The sequence below is a fragment of the Microtus pennsylvanicus genome, chromosome 2 (genome assembly GCF_037038515.1).
Source record: "Microtus pennsylvanicus isolate mMicPen1 chromosome 2, mMicPen1.hap1, whole genome shotgun sequence".
Taxonomy (NCBI): domain Eukaryota; kingdom Metazoa; phylum Chordata; class Mammalia; order Rodentia; family Cricetidae; genus Microtus; species Microtus pennsylvanicus.
The window spans coordinates 983,048-1,000,939 of NC_134580.1; the positions used below are offsets into that span (position 1 = coordinate 983,048).

The 17,892-nt window shown below is 47.8% G+C and overlaps 1 protein-coding gene across 2 annotated transcripts in view; it reads right to left on the reverse strand.

The window, feature by feature from the left end:
- The window catches only part of Col22a1 (collagen type XXII alpha 1 chain), a 225,483-nt gene that overhangs the window by 188,401 nt on the left and 19,190 nt on the right, over positions 1-17,892 (reverse strand). For both annotated transcript variants that reach the window (XM_075959464.1, XM_075959463.1), the window contains exon 3: positions 17,220-17,786. In XM_075959464.1, coding sequence (XP_075815579.1) covers positions 17,220-17,786 — 567 coding nt within the window. The remainder of the gene's footprint in view (positions 1-17,219; positions 17,787-17,892) is intronic.

The window sequence follows — 17,892 nt, forward strand, 5'->3', positions numbered from 1 at the left end:
TATCCCCTGGAAAGTAGGCCATATTCCAGTGAAAGACTATACAACCAAGAATATATGTGTATTTTTTTTAAGGAGCACATAAATTTAGGTTGGTAGGGAAGGCTAGCAGATCTAGAAGGAGATCAGGGTGGTGGTGAATATGATCAAAACATACTGTACAAATTATCAAGGAACTGATACTTTTTAAAGAACAATAAGATTCAGCAAAATGGAAAAGCGAACCAAAGGAGATACAGGCTGAGGAAAACCCACTTGTGGAGGAATGAAATATGAAATATCTATATGAACATATTCATGAAAATACTAGGTCAGTGAGCCATTCGTCGAGTGGGAATTGTATGCCAGAGGGTGAGCTCACCTCCCTGTGATCCAGCCCTGCCCAGGAAGCAATCTGGCTATTATGCATTATTATTTTAACCACCAGGCATTTTCACTATCCCATTAATTTTATGTGCAGCAACTGATCACTTTTCCTATTTGGGGACGTCAACGTTTGAGTTCAGGACTGTTGGGGCATGCTGAGCTCTCGGCAGTAAGGGGGATGGGTGAGAGTGCCCTTGTTTTGAGGTATGGATTTTAATGCTGATCCCCTATATGGCACCACCAGGTCTGACAACCACATGGAAAACATTATTTTGGAAGCAGCACCAGGCTGTCTGTCTGGGACTAAATCTGAGGGAATAAACAGGCACAGGGCAATATTTAGACAGTTCCACCCAGCACAGCCTGCAGCTGTGGGGAACTGAATGATCGCTTTAGCTCTGGCAGCCCTCCAGAAAGACAGGCTGGGGATGGCTAGTCATTGAGATGAGTCTATACTGTCCATGGAGTTGACTCAGGTGGCTCTGTCCAGGATGGTGAGTAAAACCCTGGAGGCTGATGGGTCACTGGGTCACATCTACCTATATCCCAGGGGAATGAAGGACATGGTTTGAAGACTCAGATGACAAGGACAGTCTGAAGGTCAGAAAAACTGAGTATCTTGTTGGGAAAGACAGACTTGCCCACACTGCTGTAAGGAAGGAACCATTCCTGAAAGAACTGCAGACTGCCAAAGGCCCTCAGCGCATGCCATTGCTAAGCCCCGCCCATTCAGGAGGCTCGAGTGGTAATTCATAGCCTATCTGGTTAAGTCAGCACAGATAGCTCCCCAAATAACTCCCCAGTCAGGCTTTCCAACAATGGCACGGGCCTTGTAGGTCACACATGTCATAGCTGAATCTGACATCCACCCCAGAAGCTCACATTCTCAACTCCTTTCCCCCACTGGTGGCACGGTTTTGAGATATCTTGGAAACTTTGGGTGTATGATCCCACCCAGCAGAAGTGGCTGGCTGCCAGAAGTTGGGGATTGGAAGGTTATACCTGATTGCCATTGTTGTCTCTGTTTCCTAACAACTGTGACATGAACAGCCGCTATCACAGGCTCCCAATGCCAGAAATTCCACCATGCCTTCCCTAGTATGATGGACCTCTGGAACCACAAACTAAAATAAAATATTTCCTTCTGAAAATTGTTTCCCAAGTCAGGCCACAGTGACAGAAAAGTAGCTAACACGGCCTGCTTTCAGGGAGGAAGGTGTAGTACCCCAAGGCCAACTCAGCCATCTTCCATTTCCTTTCACAAAGACACCTCTACATCTTGGGGCATGGCCTGTTTATTTTCACATTCACTATCTCTTAAATTGAGAGCCAGACTGACCCCTAGATATGTCCCTAACACCCACCCTGTTCAAAGGACACAGAAAGGGATAACAGAGCATATTGCATTCCTTTCCTTCAGGTGCTTGTGGGCTGTGATGTTCCTACTCAGTCCTACCTGGAGAAGGCCCCCTCCTGAGAGAGATAAAGTTCCTGAGCTCGTGGCATAATACTCAAGTCACTGTTGGGCATGTGTGCCTGCTGTGGGTAGTCCGATGTTAGTTCAAGTGCCTATGGCCACTGTCTCCACTAGGTGCAGCCCAGGTCTCTGATTTAATACAAATTAAACAACCACTGACCCCCTGAGCTGGGAGGAAAACATTAGTAGGTAGACTGTAGTCTTCAAGGCGCCCTGCACACCATGATTTTGAAGAGTCAAGGAAATGATATCCTAGGGTCCAAGCCCCCTGGAATGGGGTGTGACACTCACTTTTCCCCACCAACATAATCCCTACCATTTACTTTTGCTGGTTACAGAAATGACAGCATTTTCAACCCACAGGGGAAAAAAATCTGACTGTAATTGGTTATGTCACTACAGCTGAGTTTTTTTGGGTTTTTTTTTTTTTTGCTTGGCAATCAAATGCATTCAAACTTGCAAAAACCCACTTCGTCTGGGCTGCACCAAGATGCTAGAGCAGAGAACTCTCTGCAAGTTTGAGTTTCTGGATGTGTGAGGAGAAGTAATAGGTTATGGGAACCAATGCATTATTCCACTGGAAGAGGAGCTACTGACAGAGCAGGGTTCCTTCACTGTCCCATATACATGGATTTATCCAATAGCCACTGGGGAGCCACTTGAGCAATAGTTCTGGACTTAGAGCAGAGACGAGAGCTAAGGAATCAAAAAAGACACATAATGTGTTCTTAGCTGGCTGGATTTCCTTCTTACAAGCGTGAGAATAAAAACCTGTGACTACAGAGTCTCTGCTCCCTCAGCAGGTGTTCACTTGTCGATACTCATCCAATGCATTGTTTAGAACAAATATCCCCTGCGTCTCAGGAGACGGGAGAACATGGGGACGCTTGTGTTTTTACCCAGATCAGGCTTCATCATTCCAGGAGCTGGTCAGAGGGGCTTCCTCAAGGGGTAACACTAGACACCCACTTCAGTCTCTCTGGAAAAGCCCTTGAACTTGCTTGCCCTCAGTTTACGATACAAAGAGTCCATTCTGCATATCACAGAATGGGGAGAGTTGATGACATCCTGCACTTTATTTTGGCACCCATGGACTTCTCTGTGCGGCACACAGTCACCCCACCCTTTGCTTCTCATGGAAGTGTCTTCCAGTTTGGAAAAGAGGACCCTGGCAATTGTTACAAGCCCAGTTTGTGCCTGTTGCCTGGCCTGGAACTGAACATACATTGCCATCCATCCTCAATAGAATTTGTTCCTATTACACAAATGCAGCAAATTATATCTAATAAAATTTGGGAAACTCACCAGGTATGAGGAGTATCTGTTAAAAACCACCATGAATCTAGACCCCTGTAGTGGAGATGACAGGTCGTAGGGGTGAATATCAGCAGAAACAACAGAGGCAAGAGGCATGCATCTGGTGGCTGCATAAAGACAACATATAGCAACTGCTGCTCATTCACCACCTCATGGAAGGCACTGCTGGGTGCAGCTGACCACAGGGAGATGATGACGTTCCAAGTGGCCAAGGGAACAGGTGGAAAAGGGAAGGGATAACTCACTCATAGACACATAGCCCAGTCCTTCCATTGCTCAGCTATGGGCTGTCTATGCTCTCCTGCCTTACAGAGGCAGCAGACACAATACCCTGGCCGACGACTCTAGACACAACATCAGTAGGCATTCTAACCAGAATGGCTTCCCAGTGTCCATGTGTCCAGGTTCAATACTGGGCATGCTGTGTGGGCTGTTTGTGGGTTTCTTCACTACTCAACTGGGGGAAAGAATTATCTCCAGGACCAGAAGACATATGTAGATGGCTTGTTGGGCAGCAGACACTGTTGGGAAGCATGTAAAATACATGAACATGTTTCATTACATCCTCACTACAGCTTTCTGAAGTAGATGCCCTTAATTACAGATACACAAAGAGGGGTATACAGAAGGCAGGAACTGCCCAAGGCTCGCACTGCTAGCAGGTGGTGATTTAGTATAGTCTTCCATATCTGGTCCTCAGCACACGGCAGCCTCTCTAAAGGCTGGGTCTTCTGACCAGGGAGACTCTTGTCTGCCTCCAGAGCCTGCCTATATAGCATCCAGATGACTTTCTACCTTCTGAAATACCCTCTGGCTTTTGAATACTTCCGACCTACAGAGGCCAGATCTTCCCCCAACTCTGCACCAGTAAAAGTCATTTGTTTTTCTGCGTGGGGAAACCAAAGCTCAGAGAGATTAAGAAAATAATCCAGAATCACAAAGTCACTAAGTGGCAGAGGTTGACACACGCTCAGGGAGTCTAACTGAAGCATATGTACTTTCAACCATTATCCATTTGATCCCCACCTTGGAAAGTGCTTTGGCTATAAAAGAAAAACAACCCATAGTCCAGCAGCTACTACCACAAAGTCACGCATGTGCCCTAATGCAATCCTCTAAGCAGAGCTGCAGGAAAAACATAATTATCAGTAATTTACAGTCGAACCAGTTGTTAATGGGGAAGATGCATAAATCGCATCCAAGGGTCACTGTTTGATCCTGTGAGAAGGCAACCACCCAGGGGCCACATGCTGTGTTCTTAGCTCAGTTCCACCCCTGATACCTGCTCTGGAGATTTTGGAGATTCCTGGCCTTGATTCTGTCTTTCTTCCAGGCCTGTTTTGACTAGTTTTATGTCAACTTGACACAAGCTAGAATTATCTGAAAAAGAGGGAAACTCAACTGAGAAAATCCCTCCATAAGATCTAGCTGTAAGGTGTTTTCTTAATTAATGATTGATGGGGGTGGGTCCAGCCCGTGGTAGGTGGTGCTGTCCTTGGGCTGGTGGTCCTTTGTTCCGTAAAAAAGCAGGCTGAGCAAAGCCATGGAAGCAAGCCAGTAAACAGCGCCCCTCCATGACTTCAGCATCAGCTCTGTCTCCAGGATCCTGCCCTGTTTGAGTTCCTGTCTTGACTTCCTTCAATGGTGAACAGTGCTGTGGGAATGTAAGCCAAATAAACCCTTTTTTCCCCAGGTTTTCTTTAGTCATGGTGTTTCATCACAAAAAATAGTAACCCAGCAAAGACAAGGCCAACATGTATGAATGAGTACTTGCTGGCTCTGCAGAGGCCCTGGCTCCTCTGGCTGGGTCCCCACCTCCCAGGACCTCTGGATTGGAGAGGTATAGTCAGGATGCCAAACTCCTGGAGAGCATTCATGTAAGCATCGGGGCCATTGTGCTAGGGTATGTGGCAGACACGGTAATACCAGGGGAAAAAATATTCTGCCAGACCTGCAGACAGCTGCATTCACTGGTCACACAACCCCCGTCCTCCCTGTTTGTCACTGCCTCCGAAAAGAGCAGGTGCAGGGGAAGGTGAAGGGAGCAGACAAAGTTGACCCTTCTAAGACGGCAAGCTAGGCGCTGCCATGTTTGCAGACTGGAAAGGGAGAGTAAATAAAAAGGTAGGGTCCTGCAGAGACATCTCTCCTCTCCTACACCAATCATATACCCTCTTGCTGAACAACTAAGAGTGAGTTGTGAGAACTGGTCCCCAAGGCTAAGAATAGGAAGCTCCAACCCAGCCCCTAGGTGTTGTGGAATATTTTAGCCAGGCAAAAAACCTAGAAGGAAGGATCAAAATCAGACTTTCCCTCCATCTGGGCTGCCTTAAAGGGCAAGTAGGGGCAGGACATAGGCAGCACTAGGCATGGCATCCGGCAGCTAACAAGTTCTACTCATTCATATATTCATGCCTCCATCCAAGACATGCTTTTCTGTGTCTAACACATCTGTTACAGCCTGTGAAGAAAACACAGCATCTGAGTGCAGTCAGAGGCTCCCCACCTCATTGGTGGATGCAACATAAACGGGCAAACTGGCCAGAAGCATCACCCTCGCTACAGAGGAAACACACAGTGTGGTTATGGGGTGATGAATGAGCTTCTAGGATGGGCACTGGACCCCTCAGGGGAGTGACATCTGAGCTGAGAGGCAAGGAGAACAACCAAGAAAGGGGAGCGCACAGCAGGTAACAGAAGAGCCCCAGAGTCTTAAGGGCTATGGCTGAGGGCACTGCTTGGCAGGGGAGGTGAAAAACAAGAACCACCTGGGAACAAGTGGCAAAGTCAGGGGAAAAGGTGGACCCTTATAACCCAAGGCAGGGTTTGGAATTCAAGGCAATAAAGACACCCCTGCCCAGGAGCACAAGGACAGTGTGTTAGAACTGGGTAGAAGGTGACTTTCTGCTCCTGAAGGGGCTCTCACTGTGAGGGTGGAGCTCAGTGTGGAGTGTCACCATTCAAGGAAGTCTGGAAGGGACACCTGTCATCTGAAGCTTCCAGTGTCCCAGGGCACAGGATCATTTCCCTCCACAAGAATGTCCCTTGGCCCAGAACCAGTAGGTGTCACCAGAGACTGTGACTATGACTCCCTGAGCAGGGCAGACAACAGAAGCAGTGCTAACAGGGAGGTGGGGTGTCAGCAGAGCTCAGGACAGCCCAGGTAACATGTTCCAGTTAGCGAGTCAGTGACTATTAGTACTTGGTGCCCAGGAGATGGTATACACTACTCGGAAACAAACTCCTTAAGGACGGGTATATATGTGGTACAGGTATGAGAGAAAATAATGGGCCAAATGACAAGTCCTCTATCCATGGGAGCTAGGTCCAGCAAAGAAGACGGATTGTAAAGAGTAGGTTACTAAGGTAAGGCTAAGACAATGGAGAGGGAACAGGTGGCTGGAGGGATATCTCAACCAAGACAGGATGTAAGGAAAGAGATGAAGGCAGGAAAGAGAAGAGGGACTCACTGGAGATCCAGGCAAGGGTCTGGAAATGGGAAAAATCCAGACACCATGGCTTGGGGACAGCCAACAAAGGAAAAATCAGAATAGAGGATGGAACCAAAAATGCCCTGAAGAGGGACTATCATGACTTCACAGAATGGGAGTATAAGCAGAGACCAGCCAAAGAGGCTGGCCCGTTGCCAGGCAACTGAGAGCAATGGTTTGTGCCTCCAGTATGGGGTAATAGTTTTAACTGTCAACTTGACACAACCTTGAACCACCTGGGAAGAGAATCTTCATTAAACTAGAAATTCCACAGTAGCCAACACGTAACAAGTCGATGTTGAACAGAGCAAGCTGTGCAGAACATGCTCTGCGGAGGGTCATAAGACCCCCGCATGCCGAGCTGTCTGTCCACTCACTCAGGCAGCGCCAGCACGCACCTCATCATTACCGCCCCACCACCCTGCTCTTTCGTGCTCCCGCGTGCCTGTTAGAGTGGGGACTATAAACCGTTTATAAATAAATAAGCAGGCATGCTGTCAGTGAGAGGCCACACTCATGCGTCAATTAAGGCTGATTTAAAGTTTCAAGAAAAATATGATATGGTAGGTCACAACTGTACGCACAGATTATTAATAAAGCAATTTTTTTCTGAACAACTGCATACAAAACTCTTCCAGGATGTGGGGCCAGGAGAAAAGTCTTTACAGCCCTGAGCATACTTTCTTGTCCCATGGATAGTTCCTTGTAGATATCGTGTGTGTGCATGTGTGTTTCCATGACTACAAGAGTGTACCTGTATGCTTTGCCTATGTGTCTGTATAACTAATGTGTGTCGTGCCTGCATTTCTAATCCAATTCAACAAAATCCAAGCCAACATTAATGCAAAGAGCAAAAACAAATTGGGCACATTTTACAGTAAAATAAGTCACTTATTTCACATAGTGTGGGCCACTGTTGCCTCCAATCTTCCAGTAAATACAGCATGAATCAGAAGCTTGGTGATTAGTCTGCCACATTTTCTGGAAAGCCCTAAGACCCTGTGTAACCTCGTGTCCCCACTTGTTCTCTGTCAGTTTCGCTAAAAAGCATTTAGCTGGGGGGAAACGGGAAATGCAAAATGCCCATGAGTTTAATTATATAGATGTTTATTTATATACACAACCTAATTTATATATAGATTCTGAGGGCATACTTTTTAACCTATAAATACTTATTGCAATGTCAATTTACTGTGGTCACAGTAAGTTACCCTTTTATCAACTCAAAACTAAAACCACGTTTTGATATTCAGTCAGCTCTCCTTGGGCTGGAATGCTCTGACAGGACATGACCCCACTAACTGGGATTATCATATCTGGGAGGATGCAGCTCACTTTACCAGGATGGCACTAGCACCAGATTGATGGGGCTGACACAGACCCTACAGCTGGGTAGCGCAAGGCTAGGCACAGGGAATATCTTAACTCACATCGTCTTCTGGTCCTGCAGAGACATTCTGAAGCCTGAAAAGGTATAAGGATATCTTAGGGATCTATGGAGAGCACAGAGCAGTGACAGAGTTACAGGTAGAGGAGACACTGTGCTTGGCACGTGGACTGGCCAGCTTACTAGCATGATCTTGATCATGAAAACAGAATGAAAGACAAGACTCCTTCAATGAGATCTGCACATCACACTCAGGCCTCGGGGCGGGGGGCTGGAGGCCTTGGGAAGAAACTTCCTGGGAAGGTCACTCAGAAGCTGGCGGCAGTGACTTCAGATTCTCAGTCATCACCTAAGAGTAGGTTACCAGGGTCAGAAAACTGTGTGCAAAACAAAACAAAACAAACAAACAAAAAAACCCAGTGCAGTCATCACCTTGGGATTTGCAGGCCACACAGTCTCTGCCAGAGCCAGCTTGTTACGTCAGGCAAAGCAGTCAAACTGCTGAGAGACGACATCTGGAGATAACATGTCAGGATTCCAAACATCAAACATTTACACACGGATGCCTGCTAGGGCTAGCCTGAGGGTAATCACTGGCCGCCCACCACAGAGAACCAAGAAAGGTCTCTGCATCCTTCGTGTGCCAGTTCCTTTCCCAGAACTCACAAAGAACTTTGGATTCTGCCCGGTGCCCTTCTCATAATAGAAAGCATGAATCCTTCTGTTTACTATACTTTGATTTGATTTCTTACAGTCTTTACATACAAATACAGTAACAACAATAACCATGGCATTTACAGCCAAAACCAGCCAGCCACTGAATCTGTTTCCACCATCTCAATTTGGCAGATAAGGAAACTGAGGCAGTAATGGTTGCTGTGATTATCTGATCTTCAATAAAGGAAGAAAACTAAGCTGGAAAGGAGGAGCCATTCACCTAAATAAATAAAAAGCTTGGATTTAGCACAGGCTTTGATGCCTGACTCCACTGGCTGACCCTGGTGCTAAAAAGTCACATGATCCAAAAGAGAGAGAAATGGGATGCCCGCAACACAACCCCCTCCCCAGTTCTCCTGGGGTCCCCTGCCTAGCTGAGTATTCACAGAAGGCTGGCATCATACCGTGCCTGCAGTGCATCCACCGATGTTGGGAGACAACCTGATATGCAATGGCCCGTGGCCTTGCTAAGCTCAGTACTGGCTGACGGCATAAGCAGACACACACAGCACATGCATTTGTGAATGCATAGGAATTCGACTTCAGAGAAAGGGATGCTAGGGGTAAACGGTTCTATGGATTCCTCTGGGAGGAGATAATGGCAATAACAGGATGCTGCTGATGTTGATGAAGATGAGGAGGAGAAGGATAAAAGTTGAGAAAATACAATGTACTAGGCTTGATTACAGGATCATTAGACTTGATCACATGTAACCAGCCACTTTTTATTTACTTATATATGAGTATTAGTGTATGTACTTAGCGGCCCTGCTCGGGGCCACCAGAACGGCAGGCACCTCCTGGCATGAACTCACTGGATCTCTATAAGGTGAAGTACATGACATCACCCTGAGCAACAGGGCAAAAGGAGGTTACTCAGGTCACAGAGAGGGAAGAGAGCTGGGGAACCAGTGCAGCGGCCAGTTCCTGGTACTGTGATTTGGCCAGCGTGTTCCTCTATCTCTATTTAACACTGGGTCATGCATTTTGACCCTGGCTAAGATGCAACCTGTAGGGGGTGTCAAATGGCTTGCCAAGCAAAGGTGTTTGCTGCCAAGCATGATTCCCTGAGTTCAAAACCTAGGCTGCACATCGTAGAGGAAGTCTGACCCTTACAAGTTGTCTGACCTCTACATGACCTCCTACACTAAGTAAATAAATATAAAACTTTAAAAAATAAAACAGCCCACAGGAACAAATTCATAAGCATATATGAGTTCATCATGAGACAGTCTAACCAGCAAAAAAAAAAAAGCAAAATAAAGGGTCAGATGAAATGAAAGGAGAGAGGATGGTGCATACGTAATGCCAGAGAAGACAGCTTTGCTCTGGAAAATGAGACAGAGCTGATCACTCCAGCTTAGCAATAACTGGAGGGCAGAACATGCCCACTGTATGAGCAGGATGCCCAGGACATGGAGTAAGCAGCTGTGGATGAGGCTGGGCAGAGCCAGTGGAAGTCTTTCTAAAGCCCATATATTAAAAGCTAATTCATTAACAGCATATGAAGGGTGGTGTTCAGTTTTTCCTCCCTTTCAGTCACTTCCTAATAAAACTGCCTGGCCCACAAACAGAGTTAATTAGCGGGATTACCATTTCTGGTGTGCAGCAACGCCCATGACAAGGTTCCCTGAAAGGAACTCACAGTGACCTTCAGAGAGGGTGGGGCCTGGACCAGCTGCCTCTTGTGGCCCATATGGTCCTCAGGGCCAAGCCACAGGCCCAACGTGGCACTCTAAACCCACAGCTGGGTTGCCACCCATTTCTCTCCAGGCCCTGGGTCCATCCAGGGAGAAGAGATGGGATGGGTAGGTCTCTCTGTGGTCACGTGCATGTCCCCAGATATGCAATGTGTATGTTTGAGATGTGTATATGGAGTGTAAGGTGTGTGTGTGTGTGAGCGCGAGAGGGGAGTGGATTATAAATGAAGTGTGAAGTGTATGATCTGTATGTGACATGTATGTGATATGTGTATGATGTAGGATCTCTTTGTGTCAGCAAACTGGATGGCAAATGGGTGCTCTCCCCAGATACGGACCTCAGGGAGTGAAGTAGACAGCACTGTCACACACCAATCAAAATGCAGGGTAGAGTCTCTCCGATGAGGACTCCAGATGCGCACTTAGGTGACAGACTTTCTCTCCTCCTCTCCCATCCCACCCCTAGTCATACTGGAGAGTGGACATCTACTGATCAAAGTGGCACTGGGAATAAAAGTGAGCTAAAAGATCAAGAAAAGGAGTAAGTGGGGGTGGTTGTGAGTCATGAGAGTTAGAGGACCGTGGAAGCAGAGAAAGAGCCCCGCTCATCAAATTCATAGCAGCATCTCGGCTCACCAAGAAAAGCAAGAACAAGAACTGCCCCTTGTCGACAGGGATGGAGGAGAGAGGACCAGCACAGACTGTCCTCAGAATAGAAGTAGGCGGAGGCTTCTTCCACAGAAGCTAACTAGCATTCCAGAGACCCAGTCACATAGGAGATAAGCTATATAAAGATTGTCCTGTGGCCACCACAGAGTCCACCAAGATAGAAAGGGCTCTTAATTACAGCCAAGGCTCTGGGTTAAGCCTGTCCACAGCCTTCACCCCACACACTGCAGGAAGCTGACACCGAGACTGGCTTCCCTGAGAACCTTACCCAGGCCACAGAGAATAGGGAGTGGGTACCGCAAGATGGAAGCACTCCTCTGGGAATGCCTAAAGTTATGGGGATAGTAAGACCCAGCACCAAGGCAGCCTTGAGAGCCTTCTGGTTCTCTAAGCTACTTTTTCTCCCTTCAGTAGCTATGCTATTAAAAATGGCAAAGTATGGGCTTTGAGAGCAACCAGACCCCCATTTGGCTTTATCAACATGGCCTCCATTCAGAATCACCTCTACTCAGTCTCATCCCATTCTGTATCACAGACATCAGCATCAGTACCATAACCATGCAGCATCATCCTCATTCTGCATCACAAACATCAACAACATCAGTACCATAACCATGCAGCAGTATCTCCATAGAGCATCATCCCATTCTGCATCACAAACATCAACAACATTAGTACCATAACCATGCAGCAGTATCTCCAAAGAGCATCATCCCATTCTGCATCACAAACATCAACAACATCAGTACCATAACCATGCAGCAGTATCTCCATAGAGCATCATCCCATTCTGCATCACAAACATTATCATCAACATCAGTACCATAGCCATGCAGCATCCACTCCATTCAGCATCCTCCCATTCAATATCCCCTCAATTCACATCACCAGTTGATATGCAATCCCTCTTCAGAATAATCCCCATGCAGTCCAGGCTGCAATGTCACTCACAGACATCTTCCATATGCAGAGGCTATTTCTTTCTTTCTTTTTTTTTTTTTTTTTTTTTTTTGATTTTCGAGACAGGGTTTCTCCGTAGCTTTTTGGTTCCTGTCCTGGAACTAGCTCTTGTAGACCAGGCTGGCCTCGAACTCACAGAGATCCGCCGGCCTCTGCCTCCCGAGTGCTGGGATTAAAGGCGTGCGCCACCACCGCCCGGCCAGAGGCTATTTCTTATGTCTGGATTCTGTGACGCGCTTTGATTTGATCTTCCCAGATGTTTCCAATATGTCATTGTTAGTTTTTATTTTTTTTTTATTTTGTTTTGCTTTGTTTATACTTGAAGTGACTGTAAGGGGATTTTGCTGCAATTGTCACCAGAACAGACCAGGCCCTCCTCATCTCACAGCTGTGTTTACAAAAATGCCTTCTCCCTGGGTGGATAAGCATTAACTTAAATCTCACTTCTGAGGCATTTGGGGAATCCTGGCTATGGAGGACCATGTGACTTTCTTGAGGGAATCCCAGTGAGCATGTGTTGTTCAGGACTGAGTTGCATCTGTCTCCCCTTCTCCTGTTCTACTCACCATAGCTTTCCTTGGATATAAAAGCCCCTTCCTTGAAGAAGAGCTATAAATTCTTCACTCCCAAATAATAATTAGATTGCAGGCTCAAATATTCAACCCATTTCCTCTCCAGGGCTAAAAACTGGACTATGAGCAGTCACATGACCTGTCCTGGTCAAACTAGACTGAATGCCGGGCCTAGGAAACAACCTCCTCTCTAAAGCTAGCAGGTCACAGGGTTCTACAGAGCAATGGCAGGCTTGTGCTGGCATCCTCTTTGCCCGTGCACACCACCCAATCCTGCACCCCACTCCCAGTCCCAGGGGCACAGTGACCAATGACAGGATTGCATGGAATCTTTGGGTGACTGATGTCCACAAAGCCAGGCAGCATCCAGGGTAGAGAGGAATGAGGGACTTCTTGCCTGCTCTTTTTAGCTACAGTCTAGGAAATAGCTGAGAGTTTCCTGGTGTGACCTCTACTTGGCCCTCATCCATCCATCCATTCACTCACTCACTCATGCATCCTTGGATTCCACTATTATTCAAACACACGTTCATCAGAATGTCTTCAATCAAACCCACTTTCTGCTTCTCACAGCAAGCAGCACCACCCTGAGATCTGACACCTATGAATGGAAAGAGAGGAACAAGATTCATGCCGGGTGGTGATGGTGCATGCTTTTAATCCCAGTACTTGGGAAGCAGAGGCAAGTGGATCTCTGTGAGTTCGTGGCCTGCCTGGTTTACAAGAGGTAGTTCCAGGACATCTAGAACTGTCACACAGAGAAACCCTGTCTCAAAACAAAACAACAACAAAAATCCCACAAAAATTAAAACAAAGACCTATATTCACTCTGTAAAGGCACCTGACTTTTGACTTTTTTAAAGTACAAACACATACAAGCAATTTTATATATTACCCAAACACACAGACACACATGCAACAATATTTAAAGAAAAAGAGGCTATGAATGTGACAGAGTAAGAGGTACACTATCAGAGGATGTAGGGAGGAAAAGGAAAGAAACTATAACATCAAAAAAACATTTAAAACAATTTTTAAAAGAAATACAGATTGAGAACCAGCATGCTTTGTGAAGTGCCAGACACAGGCTGGTGTTTTGCAGGGCCCTGGGCCTCAGGGTAAACTAGGCCCTCATCCTGCCACGCTGCAAGAAATGCAGGGGTACTCTGTCTACCCCCCAGACAGAAGCTGTAGGAACAGGGCCAAGACCTGCGGGACAGACACTAGGAGCGCCATGATGGGCAGTGGAGAGGCCTAACTTTACCAAGTGAACTCCAGAGCATGCAATTGAACAGGGGAAATCTACAATAAGTGGGTAGAAAAAAAACACAGATATTTACTGCTGGTGTTTAGACATTTGTGTAAGGCATCTTGGGAACAACCACAAGCACCTGGAGAATCCCTAAGGGTCAGCTTCACTCACTGTGCCATAGAAGCACCACAATTTCATCATTCTAAGTAAACGTCAGGGCTGGCAAGGCGGCCTGATGGTTAAGAGATCTTGCTGTGCAACCTCAAGGACCAGGGTGATGAGCCCGGCACCCACGCACCAAACATCTGTAAGGACAGCTCTGCAGTAGGCAGAACAGAAGGACTACAGGGGTCTTTGGGCTTCCAGTTTAGCCCAGGGTTCAGGGGAAGACTGCTTCAAAGGAAGAGGCAGAGACTGACAGGAAGCCAGCTGATGTTCTCCCCCAGCCCCTGCACATGTACGGGTGGGTACACCTCCACAAAAATGCACAGACAGAGACACACATGAATTAGCAAACAGACATGTCTCTAGAAATGCCATAAAGTAACAGGAGTGCCTGCCTAAAGAAAACGTAATCTAAATCCCGTGTCCAATTTATAGCGTGACTTTGAAGTGCACAGTCATGGGAGAGGGTACTAATGCTGATGTCTGCAAACTGAGTTTTTAAAAAATAATATTGTGTATTTATACTTGGAGAATTTTTGTCTCCTGAGAAAATAACCACAACTAAACACACAAAACAAAAGTAAGAGAGCTTTCTTCTTTAAGCCACTGGAGCAGGGTTTTCCATCACCTCTGCGCTGAAGCACTGTCCCCATTCAGAGGCAAGGCTGGTGACGGTGAGCCTTTACCAGCAGTCACAGCTGGAGGAGGCCAACCTGGGCAGGACGGAGCCCGGAGGCAGCAGTCTACTCCCGGCCCTGCTGTCCTATGAGCTGTGCAGCATGTCTCAGGAGCTCCCTGAAAAAGTTTTCTGCCATTCCCAGAACATTCCTCATGCAAAGAAGTACTTACAGGTCTAACTCAGCCTTGCCAAGACCTAGAACCAGCCTGAAGCAGACCGTCAGAATGACAGTGGTCAATACCAGAGGCCTCTGGCTTCCCAAAGCATTCTGGAATGACAGATGGAGCTCTTACCCCTGAGCTTGCATGCTGGATTTCTGCCCCTCTGCCAGGGCCATGACATTGCTCTCTGGCTCTTTACAGCCCAGACTCATGGTCAGCATTAACCTACATCAACCCCTCAACCAGTCCTACCCAGGCTGTCTACTCTGGCTCAGTTTCCTCTCCAACCACTTCTACCCTGTTCTACTACTAACGATGGCGTGTCTTCAGCTCTGCCTACTAGGAGCTTAGCAGCTGAAAAAAAGAACGAACATTTCTTTCATACAGTTGATGGCTAATGTCCATGGTCAGTGCCTTATTTGCATGCCAGAAAATGGGTTATCCTCATTATCCCTCTGGACACCAGGGTCTTCATCTGTCAAACAGAATGCGTCATCAGTGCTGATCTCTTTCAAACTCAGGCTCCAGCTTTCTTGTAATGGGACAATACTTTTCTCCCTGATGCTCATACAACCTCTCTCCCTGCCCAGATCTGAGTGTGCCCAGGTCCTGGATGACACCCTACAGTGACCTCGCCTTCGCCTCAGCATCTCCTTTACTCAGACTCCTAAACTCTAGGAAAATGAGCAGGCCCACTATTCTCTGTGACTGCAGTACACAGGGATATTAGAGTACCCGGTGGGTCAAAGCAGCCCTAGGTCCCACCTCATCTCATCTGCCGAGTCCCACACAGTTGTGATCATCCTGAGTGCACTGCTTCCCCAGACCTCCCACCCTGCATTCTCAGCAATGCCTCCCCCAACACAGGGGGCGCCAGTCTGCTTCCAGGTATCTCTACACAGCTCATGAGTCTTCATCGACTTGGGGACAAGGATCTACTACTACAGGGGAACAACTAGTCCAGAAATCAGCACACGGCCCCCACAGGTATAGAACCTTACTATGTGCCTATTTCATTTAAACAGTGGGTTAGTAAACAATGCAGATCGTCACACTAGCGCCACAACAATTTGTGGAATAATCTACTGGGTTTTAGGCCAGAGACATCCTGGGGACCTGCTCCCTCTAAGGCGCACCCAGCTGTCCCACTCCAGGCTCTATCCACCGCCTTCCTAAGTCCCCAAGGCTGATTGTACTTCTGGCAGAAGACCCAGTGGGTTTCCCATCCAGGGATGGCTCATTCCTCTGCAGTAATGGGAAAGGGAGTCAGAAACTCTGGTCCCAGCACCTCCTCCCCCTACCAGCTTCCAACCACAGCCCTTGCTGGACCTGGAGAATAAAGCTACACGGCAATCTACTGCTATCCAACGCCCAGTATCACCACAATAAAGAGGTGAGAGGTAAAAACCACAGGCAGGCTGGGGAAAGGAATCTCTCTGTACTTCCCATTCTGGGGAGGGACTGTCCTCAGAATGACCCCTCTAAAGTCCTGGAGGTCAGTCCTGGAGCCAGTGTCTGTACATCTGCTGTTGTCCAACACTCGTGCCCTTCCACACTCAACCCCATTACCACCACACTCCACCATTTCTAAGCAAACAAACTAAAAGACTTGGATCATCTTGGATGTCTGAGGTCATCAGTTCCTGGGCCACACAGATGATTGGGTGTTGCCAGGCAGAATACATGGAGCCCTCCTGCCACCGTTTCCTTTCCTGGTCACTCACTGTAACTCTCTGGGAGAACCTGCTATGCCTCAGGATCAGGCTCTGCCTCTTATTTTTTAACTCTGTAAATTTTATTCTTTGAATTTCTAAAAACAAAAATCTCCTTACTGTAAGGAGCATACAAATTTAAAACATCACACAGCCAGGTTATGGTAGCCAATCAAACAAGCACTTAGGGAGTCCCAAACTTTATCCCAATGAACTTCTGTAGAGTTAGACCACCGGTTCTGCCTGTAACCTCAGGAGCTCTGGGTGGTCAACAGACCAGAGATGAAGAGGATCAGGTCACTTTAATTCTCCAAGTCCTTTTCACCTCTGCCCAACACCACCTCAACTCGAGGAGGAAGACACCAAACAGGTGCTTGAACATGCTCGGCTGGGTGGGGGCTGTTACTCGGCCCCTTGCTTTGCTAACCCCAGGGAATGGTGACTTTGCCTGCCCTGCTTCTGATTCTTGCCTACCCAAGCCTCCTCTGAGCTTGGCATACTGCCTATCTCTGCCCACAGAATTTTCTGCGGCCAGTGTAGAAGGCAGGTGGGGAAGGCCTTGGAATGAAACAAAGCTCCACAGGGAAGCCCACTCACTTTCGCAAAGCCGACGCCTCAGCTTTCCACGGATCTTGTCTATGGCGTTGAAGTCGGAAACGTGGAAGACATGCGCAGACTTGGGTTCTGAAGCAATCTCATCCAGCTCCTCCTTCAGGGCGGCGCCCACACCAACTGCAAAAATGCGAATGCCCGCTGCATGGGCAGCAGCTGCAGCATCCAGCACCAGGTCCTGGCTACGGCCATCCGTCAGTAGGATGGCCACCTGCTTGAAGGCACGGTTCCCAGGTCGGCCGCCTGCCTGGGCAGAGAAGCTGCGGCTGGTGATGTAACGCAGCGCGTCCCCCGTGTTCGTGTTGCCCCCATAGTAGGTGATGCGCCGAGCGGCGGCCTTCACTTCCTCACGGGAGCGGAAGTGGCCCAGTTCAAAGGCTGTAGTGGGCCGGTCACTGTAGCGCACGACCCCCACACGGGTGTGATCAGGGCCCACCTCAAAGGTGTCTACTAGGTTGGCCACCCACTGGCGGACCTTTTCAAAGTCCTCCTTGCCCACACTGGAAGAGGTGTCCAAGAGGAAAACCAGGTCATACTGCACACTTTTGCAGCCTGCATGGGAGAAAGAAAGGGTGACCGGAAGGAATGGTGGTAGGATTTAGACCCCTCCCTCCAACCCCTGCCCCTCAGACTTCACTCTGGTGCTTGCCTGCCTTGC